At 39.1% G+C, this 24,468-nt stretch overlaps 2 protein-coding genes and 1 long non-coding RNA gene across 3 annotated transcripts in view; 1 reads left to right on the plus strand and 2 right to left on the minus strand.

Annotated features, from left to right (window-relative positions):
* ERP44 (endoplasmic reticulum protein 44) overlaps positions 1-3,490 on the plus strand; it is a gene marked incomplete at its 5' end in the record, with an annotated part of 103,197 nt that extends 99,707 nt beyond the window's left edge. The window contains 2 exons of the mRNA XM_039256569.1: positions 169-271; positions 2,098-3,490. Coding sequence (XP_039112500.1) covers positions 169-271; positions 2,098-2,199 — 205 coding nt within the window. The remainder of the gene's footprint in view (positions 1-168; positions 272-2,097) is intronic.
* A 6,038-nt stretch (positions 3,491-9,528) lies between these two features.
* Positions 9,529-13,663, minus strand: LOC120248286. The gene is made up of 2 exons (XR_005532546.1): positions 11,042-13,663; positions 9,529-10,921 (listed from the first exon to the last, which is right to left on the minus strand). It is a non-coding gene; the product is annotated as an uncharacterized LOC120248286 (long non-coding RNA).
* Positions 13,664-15,663: 2,000 nt separating this feature from the next.
* Positions 15,664-24,468, minus strand: part of STX17 (syntaxin 17) — a 61,972-nt gene continuing 53,167 nt past the window's right edge. The window contains exons 7-8 of the mRNA XM_039256574.1: positions 17,161-17,247; positions 15,664-16,413 (exon numbers count right to left, since the gene is read on the minus strand). Of these exons, the coding sequence (XP_039112505.1) occupies positions 16,174-16,413; positions 17,161-17,247 (327 nt within the window). The 3' untranslated portion in view covers positions 15,664-16,173. The remainder of the gene's footprint in view (positions 16,414-17,160; positions 17,248-24,468) is intronic.

Raw genomic sequence — 24,468 nt, forward strand, 5'->3', positions numbered from 1 at the left:
TATCCACATTTCATGATTACACTGTATAAAAATGTTCACAGTATATGTGGCTTCTGATAATTATGGTAAAAATGGTGGGGTTGTAGGTAAAAAGTAAAGAAAAAAATTTTTTAGAGATAACTCCATTTTAACAGCTTAAGCTAAATTTTTATTTTACTTTGGTTTTAGAATTCCTGGAAAACTCAAACAGTTTGTATTTGACTTACATTCTGGAAAATTGCACAGAGAATTCCATCATGGTCCAGACCCAACCGATACAGCCCCAGGACAGGTAGGACTCTTGTTTCTCAGTGGGAACTTTTTTTTTCCAGTTAGTCTTAAAAAGGAACTATAAAGCTCTTGCACAGGCTTGAGTTTGTGCTCCTAAAAAAACCTTTATAAAGAAATCCTGAATAGATTCTAGATAATATGTAAATTATATTCCTTTTAAAATTAATTTTTAAAATTATGGAACTTCAGAAGAGTTGCAAGAATGGTACAATATAATTTCTTCATAAAGTGATCTCGAGTATATCCTCTGTGGAATAGGAGTAAACGGGTTAAATACATCTGGCTTCAAATATAGAAGTTGGAGGTAAGAATTGGAAGTACGTAGATCAGTGAAGAAATAGTGGATTCCATTGATTGGTTAAAGTCTTACTCTGTGGCCAGGAGATTGATCACAATACAAAGAAAATAGTGATTTGGTATTCTTGCTAAATCATCCTAAGCACCCTCAGCAATAATACAGTATTCATAAATTGTGCAAAACTTAACGTTTAATGCAGCTTTTTCATATGAGATTTAGAATGGTTCACAGCTACTTATGAAATTTTTGTATTTGCTTTTTATGTGACCTTAGCCTGAAAATTTGACTCTTTCTGTTTCTGCTTTGGTAAGCACCCCTAAAACTGCGTTTTGATGCATTATTGATTTACATCATATCTATTACCATGATGATACATAACAAAACTCATATTTCATATGCCCAGAACGTCACTATTTTATCCAAGGAACCTCCACATAGAAAAATAAAAGCTAAGTCAATTTTTCTTAAAGAGTCAAATTAAGTGCAGTGTCAAGAGTTCCCTTTAGGAATCCAATGATATCCTGTTTCCTTCAAGTCCCAGGTCAGATTTTTCTTTGATAATTAAACAACTGTAGAAGCAAATGAGTTGTTGGCAATAACCCAAAGGCAATTATTTTCCTCAGGAAAGTAAGCCTGCTTAATATTTTATCAGATTAGGGAAAGATGTTACTTACCATTATTGTATTATCCTGATTTATTTATTTCCACTTCTCCATTAGACAGTGAACTTCTGTTTTATAGTAGTATCAATATGGCTTAAACCAAACATATATCTCAGTAAAAATATAAATAAAAAATGTATTGGAGAAGGGGAACATGAGAAAATAAAATGGGAACTTGCAGCTGTTGCTTTCCCAATATAACGTTAGTGAGCCAGGATCCACAGTGTGTAACAGGGATTCTGTGCCCGTGTTAACTACAGGAGATACTAAAACAAGGACAACATGCTTGTTCTTGAGGAACTCAGGTTGTGGAGATGAAGGGGAGTCTTAGATATGTGAAATTCTTGGAAGCCACTCTTATAGTTCCCCTGTGTATTTTTGTCTACTGTTGGTGCACAAGTAAAGTACTACAGAAATTCTTACAGAATGGAAGTGTTTATCTTCCTCCTTATGTCAGCTAATTTCTGGCATCCAGGTAGTTACTACATGAAAGCTCTGTCTACAGCGTGGGTGCCTTTAATCCTCTTAGTGGTCATTTGGAGGAGGGAAGGGTTTGGGCCAACCTAGTCACAGTTGTGCGGCCTTTCCAGAATATTCTAGGAAAGCCCTCAGGTGGTTTCCTTAGAGTACACCCCAGGAACTGTCAGCAGGTTCACAGTTAAGGGCTGTTAAGGGCACCTTTGCCCTGGGGAATGTGAGTAAGGGCATTTGAAATGGGAAAAGCAAGAGTTCAAGCTTAACTCTGGTCTTTGGCACACAGTAGTTATCTTTTATTGATTATTAAGCAAATAATTACAGAGCAACTATTAAAATAGTGTAACTCCATAAAATATATTGATATAAAATGTTTTATTCTTTCTCTTGTAGCAAGTCCAAGATGTAGCAAGCAGCCCACCTGAGAGCTCCTTCCAGAAATTAGCACCCAGTGAATATAGGTATACTCTATTGAGGGATCGAGATGAGCTTTAAAAACTTGAAAAACGATTTGCAAGCCTTTCAAACAGCAGCATCAACTTACGTGGTGGAAATAGTAAACCTATATTTTCATAATTCTATGTGTATTTTTATTTTGAATAAACTGAAAGAAGTTTTGGGTTTTTAATTTTTTTTTCTCCCCCTGACTCAAAATGCATTGTCATTTAATATAGCCTCTTTTTAAAAATCTGTTAGGGATAAAAAAATAAAAATAAAAATCAGAGGCCTATCTTTGCTTTAAATCTGTCCTGTAAAATTTTTATAAATCAAATGAAAGGTGACATTGCCAGAAGCATACCGCAAACTCGCACTCCTAGGTCAGGGAGGACTTAGGGGTGCTTCCTGTGTGGTATGTGCTTTTCTTTACATATGATCAGTTCTGTTGGTATTTTCATTATCACATTTCTCAAAGCTAAGAGGGTCTATATTCTGGATACGGGGAGGGGAATAAATTAAAATTTTCACACTGTGTACTGTGTTTTACTGATTGGTCGGATATTGCTTATGAAAATTCCATAGCGGTATTTTTTGGATTCTTAATATGTAACTTAAACATACTATGAAGAGGAGGAGAGCCATAAGCCAGAACATTTGGCAGGAACTGTCCTTACAAATTAAGAAAAAGAAAGTGAAAAGTGTTATTAAATTTCTGTGTGTTTGTCTAACAAAATGGCATATGGATGGCATTTAAAACTTTGAATTATACCTAAATCTGAGCTACTAGTGGAGCAGGTTACCACTGTTGGACCAGATGACGTTTAAGGCTCCTCCTTTCATGACACATTAATTTCCAAAGACAAAAACCAGCAGAGAAATTGTATTTCAATAATTCTAACTTACTTCTATCTTGTAGAGTCTTGTTCTGGATGTATAGGTCAAAAACAAAGACAATAAGGCACATATGTTTTTAATTTTTCCCACTGTAAAATTGTTAGAGGACCCTACCCCCTCTAGAGTCCCTGATCCCAGCCCTGCAGTGTACAGTCAAATGGGTCCCTGTGCCAGGCCTCGATACCGCCAGGGAGCAGAGCCAGAGGGAGAGGCCCCTCGGTGTCCTGTCAGGAAGCCCAATGCCAGAGGACAGACAGGTTCAGAATTGGCTCTCCTCTGGGCCTGGGTTGGTGCTATAGGCCAAGAGTCATTTTATACTTGGAGTCTAAGTCAATCCCAGTTTGGGGAAAGATTATTTTTAAGCTTAAAAGGCTGACATGTGCCATTATATGTAGTGTGTAATATATGTAACATCTTCCAATTCTTTCAAAATAAAGTGAATATTTATAATGCATATTTAATGATTCTTATTTTAAAAACTCAGCCTAGAATTCTTAGTTATGCATGACTTATCCATCATTTCATTCAGAATAGTAATTCTTGTTAGTAAGGTGATAAGGGGCATGTTTAGTATAATCTTACCAGGCTGTTAACCAGAAAAGCCGGACAGAGCTTCCTCAAGGTTGAGTCTTAGTTCTGTTCGATTCATTGCTTTTAATCAGTATCTTTGAAATCAAAGTTGTAGCCTTCACGTCAGAGGATGGACTAAATCTAAGGCAGTGAAAATGAAAATTAATAAACATTTAACAAGGCAGCACATAACACCCAAAGCAGCATATGCAGTTAACTGGAATAAATTTATAATCCTGTAATTAGCTTTAAAAATATAAAGAAAAGATAATACTCAAATATTGGAATGCAGACAGCTAACTTGTGAGTAGTTCTTATGAGAAAGGCCTCAAGGAACACATGTTCAATTTGATCAGAGAATTGAGTGGCTGTTAAAAAAGATTTGAAGCTGCATTATTTAGCTTTTATGCATATTGGGACTCAAATGTCTATTGATAGTGAGATGCAAAGTGATGTTGGGTAAGTTTTGTACCCCTCAAGGGCTGAGCATTCATCAGGACTTGCTCAATTTTATTTAAAAAGAAAAAGAAAAGCTGACGTGCAGAACACCAAAATGCATTATGAAAATTAAGTTTTTGCCATAGGGCTAGTCCATATGGTGGGGGGGGTGGGGGCGAAGGCGGTAAGGGGAGAGGCCCAGGGCTAAGAAAATGAGAAAGGAAGTTTACGAATGGGAGCTGATTGCGCAGGGCCTTGAATGCCAAGCTAAGGAGTTTGAACTGTATCTTATAGGCAGTAGAGATGCACTAACAGATTGCGCAGGGCCTTGAATGCCAAGCTAAGGAGTTTGTACTATATCTTATAGGCAGTAGAGATGCACTAACAGATTTTAAGCCAGAAGTATGCTCATATTAAAGTTTGAGAAGGAATACTGAGGCAGCAGGTCTAGACACAATCAAATGGGCCAGCTCAGGAGACAGAATGGCCTGAACTAAAACAGTGATGGCAGAGATAGGAATAGATGTCATAGATGGCAAGTATGTAGATTCCACAGGGATTTGTCACCAGCTGGATGTACACAGAGAACTTGCAGGAATCTAGAACTCACAATTTACCCATCTTCCCCTCTGAACCCTGCGTCAGAGAATGTTGCAGGTGGAAGTCTTCTCATTTATCCAATCGACTTTGGGCTTCAGGCTCCTCAGTTGGGGTAGGGGTGAGGGGTGGGGGAGGGAAGGGGGGCAGGGATTAGAGACTAAAGAATTACAGTTGAGTTACAAAACCAAAACTAGAAGCAGTCCCTTCTGCTTGTCAATCTGCTACCTTTTCAAGTTTTTCAGAAATTGGTCTAGTGGTGAGGGGAACATAAAAGGAGGAAAACTTCCTTTAGAGGAAATTCTAAACATTTTTAAGTAGTTAAATGAATGTAGAGAGGAAGATAGAGAACAGGCATCTAAGCATCCCCTAGAGCTCCATGACGAGGTTGTCAAAGGTCCCATACAAAAGGAGGAAAAACTGGCATGATAAAGGCTAAAAAGAGTGAAATACAAGTGTTTTGAAATATTAAATCTCAGAATGAGCTTAAATTTGCAGAAAGTGCTAAAGTTGCCAAGAAGGAATTAAAAAAGAAACTTGAGGGTAAAAAGAACAGATGAGTGTAATGGATTAACAATTAAGAAAAGCAGAATAACTCCCTTTTTATTTTTCCTCTGACAAGGAGATCTAGTCTTGCGGAGCCAAAATAAAATAACATATACAAAAAAAGCAAAAATGAGAAGTAAAAGCAACCTTGCCACCTTGAATAACATCAGGCAGGGCTCTTAAGACCAAACTTTAGTGTCCCAGAGAGTGGCTGGAAGTTACAAGTGCTTGCTTTTAGCAACTATTGGAAAATTTTGAGAAATCACGCAGAATGTATGGTGACAGAAGACGAAATGAATAGTATTCTGGTTTTCAAAATAACTAAATGGCTTTAGCTACTTTTCTAAATAAAACATCTCATGAACCAAACTGAAATGTTTTAGTAGTCTCTTTTGGGGAAAAGATTTAAATAGGTGGTAAGAATAAAACAGTAATCAATTTTTAAGCCCAATATTTAAAGACCCTGACAACAATAAGTTGTTTCAGGACTTAAATTGTTTTATGCCCATTGCAACTGTTTTGTGTGTTCATTAAAACAGGTTGGATAGGACTTCTGCTTGGCGACTGTTTTTTAGCTGTGTGTGAACTTTTGTATGTATTTCCAAGTAATAAAACTATATTTATAAAATATTTCTACATTTTAGATTTCTTACTAATTCAGTTTGTCATAAATATCATAATGTGAACATTTTACTCTGAATACAGATGACCAGTAACAAGCTTTTCCAGTTATTTTTTAGATTACTTAATTGTACTAGAATCAGAATGGGAAGCTCTATGGATCCATATGCTGACAGCTCAAGCCTGGCCTTCAGGTGAAGGATCAGAGCTCCCTCTTCCAGAGCACACTGGGGAGGACCGGCCTGCCCTTAGGCTTTGGAGAGGAAGAGGAAGAGGAAAAGCACAGCTTACAGATTGCTTTTCTAAACTGCCTCCTTCCCTCCTCCCCACTACCTTGCCAAATAAATTCTATCCATCCTCCAATGCCCAGGACAGTTATCACTCCCTGTGGTCCCGGGGCCCTTTATTTATGTATTTTAGAAAACCCAGTCTAGTACCCAGTTGGAAGAACATGTATCCCTTTGTCTTATCACCACGTGAACACCATGGAGGTGGGAACGCTTTGTATTCCCAGCAACCTGGAGTGCTGTAAGATCAGTAATTCTATGATGGAAAAAAAAAAAAAAAAAGCCAAATTCCATAGTAAATAAATGAACAAAGGACAAGAAAACATCATAACTGGAATGAACTCTGCTCCAAGAGAATAGAGGCTGTCCTTATTCTCTATTAATATCTTACCGTAATAGCAAAGCATTGCTAGGTATTGCTAACTTATTTCCCAGGTCTTGGCCACTCAGGTAAAAAAAAATCATGTACTTGCCTATTTGTGTGCGTCTCATTTTACTTACGGGGATAGGTGATAGAGAGGAAGCTGCATGGCCACTCTTGATGCCATGTGTAAACTTGCACATGGCATAGGGAGGATCAAATCGATCTTGGAAGCCTGGCACTATGACTGTTTTCTTGCCCTAACCGCTGCCCAAGAGGGCATCCCTGGCTGTCACACAGAGAGGGAAATAGAACGGCATTTATTCTGACTTCTCAATTCTTCCTATTTTCACAATGCCCATGACCTTCTGACTTAACACACCACTTAACAGTCTATTTCAGAATTTTTATCGATTATAAACTACCTGGTCTGTGGCTTCTGAAATAGAACTTTACTTCCAGAAAGATTAGTATTTTATAATCACATCCACAAGTTCCCAGTAATTTTAGGAGGATGTTTTTTAAAATCTAAACCTAGAAACCTTCTTTTGGAACACAGATTCTTTTTTGAGGGGGAAAGAGGGGACAACTCTGCACTAATTTTCATGGCCTTTATAAATAGGGTGACCATATAAGTTTATCATCCAAACCAGGACATGTGAGAGTGAAAGGAAGCACTAGTAATAATTTCACCAAGACAACAGATGCAAATCAAGACAAACTGTGATGTCTCATCACCCTATCATGTTTGAATATCATTCTCATCAGAGATGAAAAAGATTTATTCCTAACCAGTCACCTGTCATCATTACGCCACATTAGTTTTTTTCTTTCTTTTTAGTGTTTATTTTTGAGAGAGAGACAGAAAGAGTGCGAGCAGGGGAGAGGCAAAGAGAGAGGGAGACAGAGATTATGAAGGAGGCTCCAGGCTCTGAGCTGTCAGCACAGAGCCCGATGCGAGGCTCCAACTCACGAACTGTGAGATCATGACCTGAGCCAAAGTTGGATGATTAACCGACTGAGCCACCCAGGTGCCCACACCACATTTTTTTTAGAAAGTCCTTTTAAGAATTCCTGGTATTTCCATCAAGTTTCCACTCATTTTAGGTGTCTCTCTAACACTATTCTTACAGGTCCATGATACTTTTTGCATTCATGTGCTGTTTCTCTAAACTTTGGTAAAAAATAAAAATTACAATAACAGTTGCCACATACATTTGTGCAATTACTATGAGCCAAGCTCCATTAACAGGCACTTAACATGTATTACTTTAAACTTCATGACCACCCTGTAGGATAGGCAAGGTATCAACAGGGAAGGGGAGAGTCAAGGAAGGGAAGACTAAAGAAGTCCCAAGTTGTTGGCCTTCACGTTAACCCAAATAACAGGCAACTGTTTCGAACAATAAAACCTAGAGAGGAAAGGAAAGTAACTAATTAATGTCCATGGAGAATTGATAAGTGCCAAGCACTTTATTCCTTTTCTTCCCTATCAACTCACTGAGAGGCTGTTTGGTGGGAAAAGTACAAGAACTTGGGTATTAGAGACCTTGGCCAAAATCCTGTCACATGCCTATCTCTTAACTTCAGTTCTGCCCTTTCTGAATTCTAATCTGTTTGCCTAACTGAGCAATTAAGCTCTTGCTTCTACTGTGTCTCCATACTAGGCCATCAGATTATAAATTCTTCTTGGGTGCCTACTATTCTGACCCCATCAATCCTATGGTAAGAAAGAAGATAAACCCAACTTTTCTATACTATTTCTTAATTGACTCATGTCCTATTTCCTAAGTCATGACTTTTAATTGGAGAAATAGAAATATCTTTACCTCCAAATTCTGAATAATTTTCACTTCATGGCTCCCAAGTGCTGGAGGTGTTTTCCAGATTTCTTCAGTTGCATCACTCATTCCTATGTTAATATACAAAAGTGAGTACTGAGCAAAGGTTTGAAAGGTGTTAGAAGGCTTTTCACATTTCCATACATAACCCTGAAAGATGGAGCAACACATACGCTATGACCCCAGCATTCATCATCTGCAAGTCACTATTGGGCGGGGCGGGGTGGGGGGGAATCATTTCTTCCCCCTTCTCATCGCTGTATTTCATGTCATGAAATACTCCAAGAAGCAAGTGATAAGCCCTGAAAGCAGCTAACAGTCTAGCTGGGGAGATCACATGACCATGAACGATAGAAGTTTATAGCTGTGAAGTTGTAGAACACTGCAGAATTAACCACAAGTGAAAATGGGAGCCAATGAACTGCAGTGGTCAAGAAATACTCCTGTAGAGATGGAAAACTGGACCATGAAAGTCTTGGACAGTAAAAGGTAAATTTCAGGAGTATTTCTCAGTGGGTTTTCAAGAAATATTTATGGAATAAATAGCAGGACAGGAAGAAAGCAGGCATTCAATATGAAGCAGGGGATCTCACAGCAGAGAGGCAAGAAAGCACAAATCACTTCTTGCATGTGGGAAAGGAAAGCAAATATGCCAGATATACAGAGAAACCTGGCAAAGGTGAGGTTTATTACCAACTTCCCTGGCCAGGAAGGCAAAACGAGGAACTCTGAGGGTTGTAACAGTTTTAATCTGATACAAGGCAATCCATTGATTCCTTTAAACAAAGAATTATTAAGTTAAAAACACATCTAATACCACTCTCTCTGTATTTCCATCCTGCCAGCTTCATCGCTCACAACACAGAATTCCTTGGTTTTCTGCAAGCATGCTATACTCTTTGGTGTTTTCAGCCCTACGTACATGCAATTCTTCTGCCACCTCAAAAGCCACAACTCTGTCTTGGGTCAGGCATATCCTTCCTGCAGGTACCATTCAGGTAACACATGTATGTCCCGCCAAGTGTTTCCCTTTTCCAGTCAGAGCAAATCAGTCCGTCTTACTTTGTTCATTCCTCTTTTAAGGTACTTACCATGTGTTGCTGTGACTTACTTGCTTTACGTATCTGAATTCGTTCGTTAGCCGGAATGGTTTACAAGGGTAGATTCTATAGGTCTAATATTTTTCTATATATGGCCCTGGCACTCAATACATAACAGGCATTCAGTTCAATGTTTGTTGAATGAATTTTATTGCATGTTTCCTTATACAAGCACCACTCAACATAATGAACTCAGTAAGCTTTACAGAATTTGTAGAAATTCTCACCATTGGGGCTTTTCTTGTGCTGATCCTTGCTAACATTAAGGGTTTAACAATAAAATGGAAAATATCTTTAGGGGATTTAATAAAACCCAGGTAAACAGCTTTTTAATGATTAACCGTAATACAAGAAAATCTCAAGTACCTGAGAAATGTATGAATAACATAAACTCTTGAGTTATTTTTCCTCAAATATTTATTAGTCAAGTTTCTTAAAGGGGCTCGACAATGGTCCCTGGAGTATCTATGCCGCTGAAGGAAACTGCCATGCTTTGGCTACCAGATACACAGGCAACAGGATGGGCATTGTCTTGGAGGTTAAGAAACTGAATGTCATTTCTTCTGGGGGGACAAAAGGTTTTTTCCTTAAGAAACTTTTAGGCTGACTAGTTCTGTAAAATGTAGTATTACAGAAATTATTTCTGTCTGGACAAATCTAAACAGTTTATTACCAGTTTGTAACTTCATGGAAAAATCTTAAAATTATTTTTGTGGAATGTCTGATTCTCAGGGGCAACGTCAGATGGGGAGCAGTCGAGTTTGAGGAGATAAAGCTGGGGCCAGACTATGGCAAGTCGTGAACGCCACCCAAAGGGATCTGAGTTTTATCAGGTACTCAGTGGGAGCCACTGACAGGATTTCAGCAGAAAAATGGAAGAGGGACCTCGTTCTCACTTTTGTGGCAGTGATATGAGGAATGGTTTAAAGTTGGGGAAAATGAGGTATGGGGTACACAGTAATACAGTTTTTTACTAGAGTGATGACCATGAATATATTTAGAAATAGATGCAAACTAACTTTCAAAGTAGAATTGACAAGACCCAGTAAGTGGCTAAATATAAAGAATGGAGAGTGTCAAGCTGCTAACTACTAAGGTTTATGGCTGGCGAACCCCTGGCTGCAGCAGGAGAAGGCAGCCACCCCTGAGGAAAAGCTTACTATGCAGGAGACAAAGCCAAAACTAGCCTCTGATCTCCTGATTCCCCATCCAATTTTCTTTTCACTGTTGCCATCGCCTGATTTGGAATGTTAAAGCTGGTCTTTCAGACCATAAGCCTCAGCATGCAACTTAATATGACATAACAAAACCTCAGTTAAATTACTTTGAGGATTTTTTTTCTTAGACCTTGGTTATATATAATTCTAGCTGTGGTACTAACTAGTTTCGATCTTGGGCAAATCATTTGCCTCTGACACCTTTTCACATTTTCATTCATTTCTTTTGTTAAATTTGCACAGATATATTTCTTGTCTCCAAAAATAAATCATTTATTGAGGGTGGCAATGTGGATAATATATGGACCTTTTGTGGGCATGGAGGAGGGTACTTGTGGGGATGAGCACTGGGTGTTATGTGGAAACTAATTTGACAATAAACTATTTGTAAAAAAAAAAAATAAATAAATAAAAAAAATATATGGACCTTTTGCCACTGATTGTTTATAGTACCCAAGAAGTTTCTCTGTAAAACGGTGTCAAATTAATGAATATAAATATTGAGAACCACTTGCTAGAAACAAAATGAAGTGTTAAAAACACAAATAGAACCTCAACTGTTTAGATTATTTTAGGCTACTGGGGAAGCTTTCCTACTTTTCATGAGTCCTCTGACTACTTACGAACATAGTCTAACACTCATAAGTACCTGAGAGCCAAAGCCACATTGCACTTGATAACAAGAAAAGAACATGTCCACTTCACAGGAGAACTTTTTGCCAGGCTTTTCATCCTTCTTCCTCCCAGATTTCAAGTGGCAGCAATGAAGGGCAGAGGGGACCCTGAGAAAGACCTTTCAGTTTTAAGTTAACACAAAGCATAGCTTGGTTTGGTTTCTGTTCTTCAGTAGAGAAAAATGTACCCAATTTATGTATATTGGAGGCTTCCTCTCCTCAACTTCCTGTGATTGATATTACCAGTATTCACTCCTTACTCCTGTGCAAACTATGTAGGACACTTACAGGCAGGCAGGCAGCCCACAGAGAAAGGTTTCTGGACTCCTAGGATTCTCCCTTCGCAGCATTCAACTTCAATATAAACTAAAAGTTCTTGCTCCAGGACTCTGGCCGGCATACCCCCTTTTCTGGGCATCCTTAGGTTACTGGCAGAGTAGGAGGGTAGGAGAGCTAAGCCAGCAGAAGAAAAGCAAAACTGAGAACAGAAGAGAGGAAAGGTCATAAGGGCAAGGGAGTGTAATTTGTGACTAATAAACACCAACACGGCTTTTCTATGTGGTTTACAAATGTCTTTGGAGACAATTCCAAAAGAGAAGTTTCAAAAATGTTCTAAGTAATGCTAGCGTCACTACAGTAAGTGCGTGGCCTCCCAAGGGTACCATTTTCAAGGAGAGTAATCATTTGATTCTATGAGTTATGATAGATTTTGCAGCAAAGTTCATTTTTAATATAAAAAAGCACTGCTTAAGAGATGGCTACAACCCATGGAATACAAGAAAAATTCTAAGATGTGCAGGTGGAATGGAAACATTTTTCATTTTATAGTCTAAGGACCAAATTCAGCACTAGGTACTTCTGGATCAGCCACTATTAAAAACTCTGAGGCTGTGGGACACTTTGTGACCAAAGATCTAAAAAAGAAAAAAAAAAAAAAAAAACACTGCAGAAGAATGGCATGTGTAATTTCACAGCAAGCCTGCCTCAGAGAATATTTCGGGGATTGGGTGAGGCAGGACGAATGGCCTACCTCAATTTTATACACAGAAGTAGTGTAGTAGGAGAGTAATGGAAATGTCTGTAGTTCAACAGACCTAGTGAACATCCCGGTTTCAACTGTTTACAGCTGAATAACCCTCTGCAAATCATTTAACTTCTCTGAGACTCAGTTTCCTTGCCTGTAAAATGCCTGGAAAACAAATGATATTCAATAAATATCGGGTGTTTTCTTCTTTTCAAACTAAGGGCTGCAACCCATTGGTAGATTATGAAATCAATTTGGTAGGTTGCAACCAGCATATTTAAAAAACTGAAACACTAAAAAGCATCAGAGTGTCTGCACATACTGTTGTTCCATTATGCATATGCTGAGTTTTGATATAAATGCATTTTTTACCATGAGTTACAACCAAAATTTTCAGTCTCTGCTCTACAGAGAAACTTTCAGATTATTATATCACAAATGTCTTCAGGGAAAAAAAAGCCTTTAGGAACACTGCCTTTATCCAAATGAGGCTCAATACATGCCCCCTCCCCCCCCACCCCCGTTATGTACTTTTCATCCATGACTTCTTTATTTTATAACTGGAAGTTGGTAACTCTGTAAATTTTAGGAACTTAATGAAAGTGCCCCTTATCTTCTAACGTGATCTAGTAAAAATAAGACATGAATCACAGAGAAGATGAATTTAATCTGATACTGTAGGGCATTAAATTCCATTTAAGATGGGTTTCTGTGTCATATTAACTAATTTATACCTCTAAACACTTTATAGGTATATCATTTATAGTTTATTAAACACTTCAAGAAATTTCTACAAAAAGTTAACTATTAAGTTCTATTATGGGGGAAATTAGATACAATTTCTAAATAATTTAAAATTAGAAAACTTTTTTAAAAGGGCTGTAACTTGCCTGAGTATGAAGACTGCTAGAATAATATCCCAATCCGGATGAGGAGTAAAAATCAAAGGCCTGTACGGACACATGCAGTGGGAGTATAAATGAGAAATCCCCAAAGGAAATGTGAGCTTCAATTACAGGCCTCCTCTCTCCTCCAGCTCCAGTGTAAAACTAGTCCCTGGTGCTGTTGAGATGGTGGGCTTAAAATGCACAGCCAAGAGTGGGTTAGCAGAGTGGGAGAAATATGCTGAAATGAAGACTAGGCCACGTTGAAGGACAGAATACTAGGAATTACAGAATTCAATGATATAGCTCAATCTTGATGTAACTATACCTTAAGTTTATAATTTTAGCTGACCAGGCCAGCTTGGCCATTATTATTAGAATTACCTGTGGGACTGAAGTTTAGCAATCTTGTTTTAAACAAGGACCCTGGTGGGGGGGGTGGGGAGGGGGGCCTGGGTGGCTCAGTAGGTTAAGCATCCAACTTTGGCTCAGGTCATGATCTCACGGTTTGTGGGTTTGAGCCCCACGTAAGGCTCTCCACTGACAGCTCAGAGCCTGGATCCTTTTTCGGATTCTGTGTTTCCCTCTCTCTCTCTCTCTGCCCCTCCCAAACTCATGCTCTGTTTCTCTCTGTCTCAATTATAAATAAACATAAAAATTTTAGAAAATAAAATAAACAAGGACCCTGGGTGATTCTGATCCTCATTCTGGTTTGAATACCCTGTGTTAAAGGGACAGCCAGGATCAGAAAATATTTAATAAGGTGGAGTTCCAAATAATTATCCCAATCTTACAGGAATCCAATATCAAATATTGGATCAGAATCCAACACTTAAAACACTTCCTTCTTGGCATTATACTAAAGATACAAGTCAGCAAATACCAATACTTGATATTTTCCAGTTATTGAATGACAGTAAGAATTGGTGCTTTCTCTTCAATAGAATTCATTGGCGAGTGGGATGTAAAGTGACGAGTCACTAATTCTACTCCTGAAACCATTAATACATATAGATTAACTAGTTTGTATTTAAATAAAAGGGAAAAAAAGAATTCATTGGTGAGAGTTAAAAAAGTGAGAGATAAAGGTCTGTTTAGATTATACTAAGTAAAAAGATAGCAATCAAAAAAATTATTAGAGTAAACTCACCAAGAAAGAAGTGATAAACCACTCAACCACCTGAGGAATCTGGCTCCAGAGCTCACACATTTGGTGGTGTAGATGCCCATTCCTCTGCCCTCAGAAAACAGTAAAGATTAAGGCAAAAGGTGGTTCCTTCCTATTTCAAATGAGGAAATGAGTTGGGGGTACAGAATGAGGCTACCTGTGATTTTCAATTCTTTTCTCCCAAATTTAAAATCTTTTTGCTATTTCATAAGACAGACACTGGGTTGGGCTGGGTCATGCTTGCTCGGTCGGGATTAGCACCGCAAATCCTTCATGAGGACTGAGTCTTGGCACCAGGCTTTGTCTCTCATCTTGAATGTGAGAAAAAGCAGGTAAGAACGCCATTCTTGGGAAGAAATAGCAGCTGTGAAAAGTGAAGGAAAGCATAGGAGACAGCAAAGCCTGGGGAAAAGGATGGTAGTAATAGAAGCGAGGTAGAAAGCTGGTTCTTCACTCCAAGGGCCAGCTGGGAAGACTTAGGGTGTGGCAGGTATATCAGTCTCTTGAAATTGTAAGAGGTCCCCAAGAAGTGATCTCATGTCCCCCTACCCTCTGCTTATTTTTTACCTCAAACTCTAACAATGTTGGAAATATTTGGAGATTTCTCTTCCTTTTTTTTTTTCTCCCTGTAACCTAGAGGTTACAGGAGGAAGTGATGAAAGGAAAGAGAGATAGGAGACAGTACAAGAAAGCAGATTATGAGAAAAGTCCTCATTACACATGGGTACAATTCATCCCACAAGTCAAAGAAGTTTTCAAAATTACAAGGGAGGGGGTCACCTGGGTGACTCAGTTGGTGAAGCGTCCAACTTCGGCTCAGGTCATGATCTCACGGTTCATGAGTTCGGGCCCCATGTTGGGCTCTGTGCTGACAGCTCAGAGCCCGGAGCCTGCTTCGGATTCTGTGTTTTCAGCTCTCTCTCTGCCCTTCCTCTGCTCATGCTCTGTCTCTGTCTCTCTCAAAAATAAAAAAAACATTAAAAAAAAAAAACCTAGCCTTTAAAAAAAATTACAAGGGAGGGAAGGCAGAGGGCACGGGATCTTTGAGGTGTCAGGAGACAGCCTGACAGGGCAAGCTTAGTGACTGGCTGAACAGTCTCCTACCACCTGAGATTCTGTGTTCTTTATTTAAAGAGAGACAGAAGGAAGAGTTCAGGAAGGAGCCAGTGTCACAAATTAAGTCATCTGAAAGAGAAGTTGCACCTCTCTTTCCATTTTCTGGCACTATTAGACTCCTTCAGCTGAAAATACAGGTGGACCAAATGCAATAGGGATCACCAAATGGACTCCACTATGTAGTTCACCTGTTCCCCCTTGTGAGATCCTGATTTCTTTATTAGTTAAGAAAGGCTGCTAAACTCCCCACTCTTTTCTTTGTTAACAGGCCAAATACTCTCCTATATTTGGGAGATAAATAAACATATTTATAATACACTTAACCTTAGGGTCTCCAAGTCAGCATTATGGAATAAACTAGTCTTCCATAACCCAATATGTCAATACATCTCAAGTCCTTATCAAAGTTGTAGGTTCAAGTTTCACATTTCCAGGCAGAAAATCTGCTCCTTGGCAGTCTTTAAACTTTACCTGACAACATTACACACCCTCATCCCAGGCTCTTCAATCTCTAACATCTTCATTAACACTCCAGCAAACAACAAACTATATCCACTTGTCACAGTTCAATCCCACTTGAACATCTACAGCCACTATCTTGATATAATCATGTTCCAAAACTGACTGTCCAGCAGTGGCAAAGGTCCTCATTAGGATGGACATGTTGGCGTCAATAAGACTGAAGTTGGGTTTTTAACTGCATTTTTTGTCAGTTTGGCTGGGAAGATCTGGACAGCTGGAAGTGAGCTTCTCCATCATTTTCTGTTTCTTTCTTTGTATCAATTTTCCACCTGTGAAGCCCAACACCCCACCACCAAGTGCAGCTGCAATTCCTGCCATTTTGAAGCCTGCAAGGAGGCCAATCGGACCCCCCACCACTCCTCCAATGAGCGCACCTGCCACAGGCAGAGCTGCCAGCTTGTATTTTGCAGCCTGTAAAAAAAAAAAAAAAAAAAAAAAAAAAAAAAAAATTCAATTTAGAAATTGAGTTGAGAATATCTGCCTGTGGTGATGTGCATTTTCCTCTCATTACTCCTGGCAATGCCTCTTTAACTCCTGGTACATAATTAACCTTAGAGATGGAGGGAGGGGGGAGATTATTCCACAGGTACTGCAATTGCTCCTGATCTCAGAACTTAGAGAAATGAGCTACAAAAAGTGGACTGCTACAAATTGATTTTACTTGCAAAACAATCAATCCGCTAACTATCTAGCAGGCTTAGTTCAACAGTTTCAGCTGCTAGAGATACCCCCACTGCTTTTATGTTGCACAGAGATTATTCCATGCTGTATACCTGGGGTTAAAAGCAATATTCTATGGAAAATAGATAGTCCCACTCCCCCCATAGGGTCACATCCTTACACTTTTGCCCCTGCTGGTTCTGGCAACCCTCTGTACCTCATTCCCCGAATGTCTGCAAACACATCCCTATAGCAGCAAAGTGCTGTCGAGTGCGGCTTCGGTTTATTCTCTGAAAAATTTCTCCTCCGACAGAACGAATCTTAAGAGTAAAATATTACAACGGTCATTGATTTCTGGTGCTACCTATGTGTCATTTGTTTCTTATTTCCTTAATTGCTGGTTCCCTCCACATTAAAGAGAGCAGATCAATTGGGTTAATACTCAAGATTCCTGGGAGCCAGAGTACCATTGATTTGTCAGCAGGAGCAGAATCTTACCTTCCCCAAGTTTTTGGTTCCCTCTTCAACATTCACAGCAGCTCTGTTGACATGGTCTTCAATGCTGTCAATCTTCTCCTGCTGAGACTAGATGCAAAGGAATTATGAGTGAGTGTTCCTGCTGGGGAGCAGCAGTCAGCCAATACACACTACTTTAATTCCTGTAATCAGGATCCCGTGCACTGCAGCCTTGCAGTCTGAATAGTGGTTCATTAATAGTGTCTGATAAACTATGTCGAAAGTACAATTCACTTGTATTAAAAAAAGAGAGAGGGCTAATTATTAGGTAATAAAACGGTGGCACCTTGATAGGAAAAAGCATCTCACACTAAAATCCATTCAAACATACATATTATTCTCCAAATGAACCTACTTGGTAAGAAAAATCCAAATAAGTATTTACCTGTCATATTGAGGCTGATAAAAAACAACAACAACAAAAAAAAAACCCTTCCTATCTTTTTTGAAGATTCAAAGATTTAAGACAGGCAAATGTGCCGGAAGAGTAAGATACCGTTGGGTCCAATGAATACAAATTATTACATTTTAGGAATGAGAAAACAGTACGGTTTGATCTGTCATGAAATCTTTCCACTTGTGATGAGCAGTAGGGGACCACAAATGAATTTACTGTCCCAAGTTTCACACCTGTACAACTTTAATACATTTTAATATCATGACAAGTTAAAATATTTCAGATCAAACATATTAATAAAGCATTCTACGAAAAACGGCAGCACCTGCTCTGACACAGCAGAACTTGTGACTCATGGAATCTCTGGGTAGAAGGAATGATTTTCCCCTTAGAGGGGTGAAGCCCCACTACATTTCTCACAAGTGGTTACTGAACTTCAGCTCAAACACCTCCAGCAACAGGAACTCATCATTACTTGCCCCAGAAACACATTCCCATTTTTAAATAAACTTTATTTAGACAGAATTTACATACAACAACATGCGCCCATTTTAAGGGTATTGTATGATGAGTTCTCACAAATGTATAAACCCATGTAACCACCAGCATACCAATATATAGACTGCTTAAGCGTTTTTTCAATTCACTGAAAAAAAGAAGAGAATCCTTCTTTGATCCCAGGTAAATCTTACGTCTACAATGACTGTGAAATAATTCAACTTTAATCCTAAAGTATTTGGCTGCCCTCTTAACTTACACTGAATCAGATGTAACACTCTTCTAACTCCAATCATCAGTGAAGAAATGAAACACAATCAGCTAATTTTTCACCACGGTTGCTTCCTATCAGCATTACTGACATTCCTTCCCTTCTCGTACACCAAGTACGTACCTTATACCTTTCATGGTATCCCTTCATTCCTGTGTTCTCCACCGCTATCTTGACATCTCTAACACAATCCCTAAAGTCACATTTCTGTCGGACACAAGTCCCACAGTGGTTCTCACGTATGGGAGTGCATCTGCATGGCCTGGAAGACCTCTGAAAGCACGGACTGATGGGGCCACCCCCTGAGTTTCTGATTCAGGAGACTTCGGGTGAAGCCTGAGAATTTGCAATTCTCATGAGTTCCCAGGCCATGCTGCAAGTTGATTCTCACACTTTAAAGACCACTATCGGGTACATAATCAGGTGAGGGCACAACCTTTGGCCAGATATCCTGTGTTCAAATCCCAGCCCTGTGTGCCCATGGACAGATTACTCAAGCTATCCAGGTGTCAATATTCTCATCTCTCAAGAAGGATAATGATACACCTCATGAAGTTCAAGTGAGGATAAATGAGATAGTGACTTATGAGGAGAAAAACTTAAAAAGTCATCCTGATCTTCTCAAGAAATCTTAACTCCCTTTTTTTTTTTCTAAAAAGTATATTAAACTATTCCTATGAGGCTTGAAAGTTCTTAGGACATAAAACATTAGATCTCTCCTAGCCATTCATTCATTCTTTCATTCAGTCTTTATTTTCCTCAGACAAAACTTTTTTAATGTTAGCTTTCTTCTTCCCACCCGTAGAAGCATAAGTGCCAGCACTCATAACATCCAACCTGTTGGGATTTCTGACAGTGGGTTTCTATCACTGTTTCTATCTGGGACATCCTCAACGCTTTCCATTCTGGCCTGAGATTCTGTGCTAGGAGATAAATCACATGTGATCATCAAGCTCCACATCCTAATGAGCTGAGGGGTAGAGGGGAAAGAGCCAACATGTTTCCTTTCTCTCAGCCCCAAATGACTCCATCAAGATGATGGAGCCTGCTAGAACTACTGTCATTTTTATACCTCAGTGTCATCCCAAGGACTCAGGGAAATATTGTTTTAATGCTCCTTCCAAAAAAGGTTGGACACTGCAGCTCTATGACTGTTTTCTTTTTAAATAAAGTAAAATTAAAAATTAAAAATACCTTAAAAACATGGGGTGCCCAGTCAGTTAAGGGCCCGACTCCTGATTTCAGCTCAGGTCATGATCTCAGGGTTTGTGGGACTGAGCCCTGCCTCTGGAGCTGTGCTAACAGTGTGTAGCCTGCTTGGGATTCTCTCTCTCCCTCTCTCTCTGACCCTCCCCTGCTTGTGCAGTCATCCACACTTTCTCTCAAAATAAAATTAAAAATTTTTTAAAAATAATTTTAGTATTTTTTCACAAAAATCTTTTGGTATAATTGGAGAAAGGAGCACAAGACAGAACAAAGCCTGAGACCACTGATGCTCCCCTATGGCTGTAGTCACCAGCACTCAGTGAGGTCTGTCTCACTCTGGGGAGTAGCTCCCACCTGACTACTGTGAGTACTTATTCCCTGACATCAGGAAGCTTGCTTGAATATGGACAAAAAGATAAGGTAGAAGGTGACCAGCAACTATCCTGGGATCAACAACTGTCCCTCAGCTGTACAGACCCGCCTTCTTCTTCCCCTTTTCTTCTTGGCTTGAATCCCAAACTTTGCCTGTATCTTCAAATTCTGCTTCATAAGTAAAGAGGACTCAATGACACAATTATAATTAGGCAGCAAATTAATGTCAGTTGTCAATCACTGTGTATAGAGTGCCAAACTAGATCCCATCAGAGCTGAATTTGGTCACTAGTCCACCATGTCCTTGGCTCTTGATGGTCGGCCAAACCATACAACCACAACCTTACCCCAGGACAGGAAACCAAGGTGCTAATAATGGCTCAGAAGTCTCCTCACCTCTACCTACTGACCTCCCCTTTTTGCTTCTGATTTGTTTGTCTGCTTTCATCTGCCTGGGCCTCCCACATTTGACAATCTTCAAACTCCCTTCTTGACATTTTATACTTTGGCCCCTCATATAAGTTCTTGGCATCCCTTTAAAAGGAGTTAGACTCTTCTCTTTTTAAAGGAAAAGAATTCTCAAAGGACTCTGAGAATGTGTCTATGGATTTCATTTAAGAAACATTGAATTAGGTCCCCTCATCTACCTGAAAAAAATAAGTGAGCAGTTACAGGAGCACCTAAGATTCCCCCCAAAATGTGATTAAGTGAATATTTGTCAAGCGGAATGCAATCTGGTCATCTGAAGTCAAAACCGATGAATTGTTTTTCTGTTGAATGCTTGTTGTGGACACTTGGATACCCAGCACCTCTGTATCAGCCAACAGGAATACATTCAACAAATCCATCGCCAAACTATGTACATCAATAAAAATGCTCTGTGTCATGCAGCCTTGCTAGTAGTTGTACAGTTTTATTAATGTGCTGAAAGCTATGGGTTTAAGAAACTATTGTCAAAAGTGTGGTTATTTTCCTTTATTCCTGACTCTCAATTCAAGCCATCTTTCAAGGCTAACTCTAGTCTTAGATCTTGGTTAACCCAGGTAACACTGAGCTATCCTGGTTCTGAACTCCAGAAGTATGTAATCTATAATTCTTATTCACATGCAATAAATAATATACACAGAAAAGCCCAGAAACAAAGACTACTATTTATAGAAATTCAGGATTATATTAGCCTAGAGTAGGCAATAAACAGAGCAGAAGTAGGATGCTGATATCACAGGATTCAGCAATTAGGAAAGAGAACTGTAGGGGTGCCTGGGTGGCTCAGTCGGTTAAGCATCCGACTTCGGCTCAGGTTGTGATCTCATGGTTTGTGGGTTTGAGCCCCGCGTCGGGCTCTGTGCTAACAGCTCGGAGCCTGGAGCCTGCTTCAGATTCTGTGTCTCCCTCTCTCTCTGCCCCTCCCCCACTCATGCTCTGTCTCTGTCTCAAAAATAAACTATTAAAAAAAAAAAAGGAAAGAGAACTGTAGGGACTATAGTACTAAAATGCCTAAGTTAATGGTGGTGGCAAAAGTGTAATTCTCAGCAAGGAGCCAAAGAGGGAATCATATGAGGAGGGACAAAAGCAGGAATGCAGTTGGGGTCAGTGGAAGGAAAGGGGATGGGAAGTAACAACATTACTTCATTTAGTCCTCCCATCAATTTTACAAAACCCACTGTTGTCAAACAACATCCTGAAGGTAAAATAGGTAATAAATCTGATTAATCTGATATAATTCATTACATCCCAGTTTTTATGCCTCCAGAGTAAAAGCCATAGGGAATAAAGTAGACGGTAGAGACAAAACTGGACCAGCAGCAAGGGTGACATGCCATTGAGTGACAGGCCCAGAGGTCTTTAAATTTCCCTTGACAAGAACTAGGGCTACTTCCACAGCTATAAGAAAAGAAGAGGGCCCTTGAACAATTAAATGCTGAAGAAAAATGAAGGGTGCTTCGTAGATATTAACTTATTATTGGAGCACACTTGGATCTGTCAATGGCTTTGTAGGTTCATTTTTCATTATAGTAAAAAACAAACAAAAACCACCCCAGGATATAAAACTTACCATTTTAACCAATTTTAAGTGTGAAATTCACTGCATTCACATAGTACATTCACAATGTTGTGTGACTATCATGACTACCCTATTGGTTTTTTTTTTTTTTTAAATTATTCTCTATTCTTCACTGAGCTTACTTAGCACAGTACTATGCACATAGAAAGTGCTCCAAAAACACATGGTTTATTTGTCTAGATACTATCATGTCCATGTGATGATAATGAAAGGGATGTGGTCACTCTGCTTATGTTCCCAAGTCATTAGGAGCCTAAATGGAGCTTCTGTGAGTCCCTGAGCATGTGGTCATGAGAACTCAACCACCCTGGAAAGAGTAATCAGGGGTTCTCCTTTGAGCTTATGCCTAATAGCATTCTGTCCCATGTCCTCACACAGATTATTATAAATAGGACATTTGTATAGAACTATGGCTATAGCCAAAGTCTTTCTACACGAACCTTCCTTAGATTACAGGTTAGGAGCTTCTAACATAACCCAATCGGATATATAATTGTTAAATGGCCACAAACCCTCAATTTTCCTTTCATGTGCCTATCCCACTGGAAGGGAAATATATTTGTCTGGAATGAGAAGACTTTGTACATGTTTAGTTTGTTTTTTAAATCAACTTTATTGAAGTATAATTTATATAACACACATTTTAATGTGTAGATACCAATGACTTTTGACAAATGTGTATTTGTGTAATCATACATGCAAGATTTTAGGAAGTGCATTAGATCAGAGATTATGAGTTACAATAACTGAATAAATATTAATTCTGAAACAACAAATATTTTGGGATTCTTGTTGTATCATTCCCTTTGACATGCAAGTATACTGGTAGATTGTACAGATACCTAATTCAAAACCCTCAGGCATTTTGCTGCTTCTGACTTAGAAGCATCAAAAAAGGAAAATGCTTTAAACAATTTACTGATGTTCAATTTTAGGCATTAGATGTCAAGAAAAAATACAAAAACTAGAAAACAAGCAAAGGAAGGCACTAGCACTAAAAAGCCAAGAAATCATATTAGAGAAGGAACACATTAGAGAATCAAGAATTCTTAAAAGAAAAAAAAATATGATGAGGTGTGACAGGGTGAGGAAGGATAATGTTGGTCTCAAAAAGTTGGAAAATTTTATACGGAAAAATGACAAAGGTTGTTCAGTCTATGACTCCCAGAGGGCAAAAGTACCAGAGGGAAGTTATGATAGGGCAGAGCTTACACAAAATCGAACTTCCAAGAGGTAGTCTTCAAATGGAATGGCTGAAGTACAAAGTATCCCCACACTGTAATTGTTCAAAAAAGGCAAAAAACTATCTATATGATATCTTGCTGGGGCAAGAGCAGAAAAATTAGATTAGCTGGCCTCGTAAATCCTTTCCAATGCCAGTTCTGAGATTGTGTAATCAAGGGACTTCTTATCCTTGAAAGCCAGGCATCAGGGAAACCATAACTCACAGATATAAAACCCCTAAATCACAGTTTGATCAAGAACAAAGAACTAGGGGCGCCTAGGTGGCACAGTCGGTTAAGTACCCGACTCCTGATTTCAGTTCAGATCATGATCTCATGGTTCATGAGATCGAGCCTCACATAGGGCTCTGTGTTGAGAGCACTGTACCTGCTTGGGATTCTCTCTCCCTCTCTCTCTGTCCCTTCCCTGCATTCACGCTCTCTCAATTTAAAAAAAGGGGGGGGGGAGGGACTAAACCAGACAAAAGCATAAACAGATACAGGTTTGCTCCTGTGTGTGCATACAGACATATACACACATACTCATATAATCAATCTTTCCATACTTCCTGGGAAGGAAAAATAATAATAATTAGAAAAATAACGACAGAGAATCTATTCTGTCTTTCCCACCAAATCTACTTTATGTTCCCTAGTCTGTGTTAGTAATGTCATTGGATCACATTGGATACCCAATTGTACATAATAAAGCCTTAATGTTTTGAGTCTTCCATCTTCTTCCAATTTCTACTAAGTCTACCCCAGAAATATCTCTCAGCTGGCCTTTAACTTTATATTGTATTGTCAATGCTCTTTGTGAAATTCTTGCTATTGATTCCTAATTGGCCATCCCACCTATTATCTCCCTTCCCGGGGTCATTATTCACACTGCTAATGGTTAAGACTACCATTTGCAGTGTGAACCTGCTTATCACTCTAACCTGCTTAAACATTTATACTGGCCAGGGGAGAGGGGGAAATGGGTGATGGGCATTGAGGGGGGCACTTGTTGGGATGAGTACTGGGTATTGTATGTAAGCGATGAATCATGGGAATCTACCCCCCAAACCAAAAGCTCACTGTATGTAACATACGCTGTATGTTAGCCGACTTGACAATAAATTATATTAAAAAAAATTTTTTTATATTGGCTCCTTAATGTCTACAAGTTTAAGTTAAAATTCTTTGGTATGGCCTGCAATACCATATCAATGTGGCCCTCACGCTCCCTGCTTTGCTTGCCCATAGTATCTCATCC

The sequence above is a fragment of the Hyaena hyaena genome, unplaced genomic scaffold, assembly GCF_003009895.1.
Source record: "Hyaena hyaena isolate Hyena2069 unplaced genomic scaffold, ASM300989v1 scaffold_572, whole genome shotgun sequence".
NCBI classification, from domain to species: domain Eukaryota; kingdom Metazoa; phylum Chordata; class Mammalia; order Carnivora; family Hyaenidae; genus Hyaena; species Hyaena hyaena.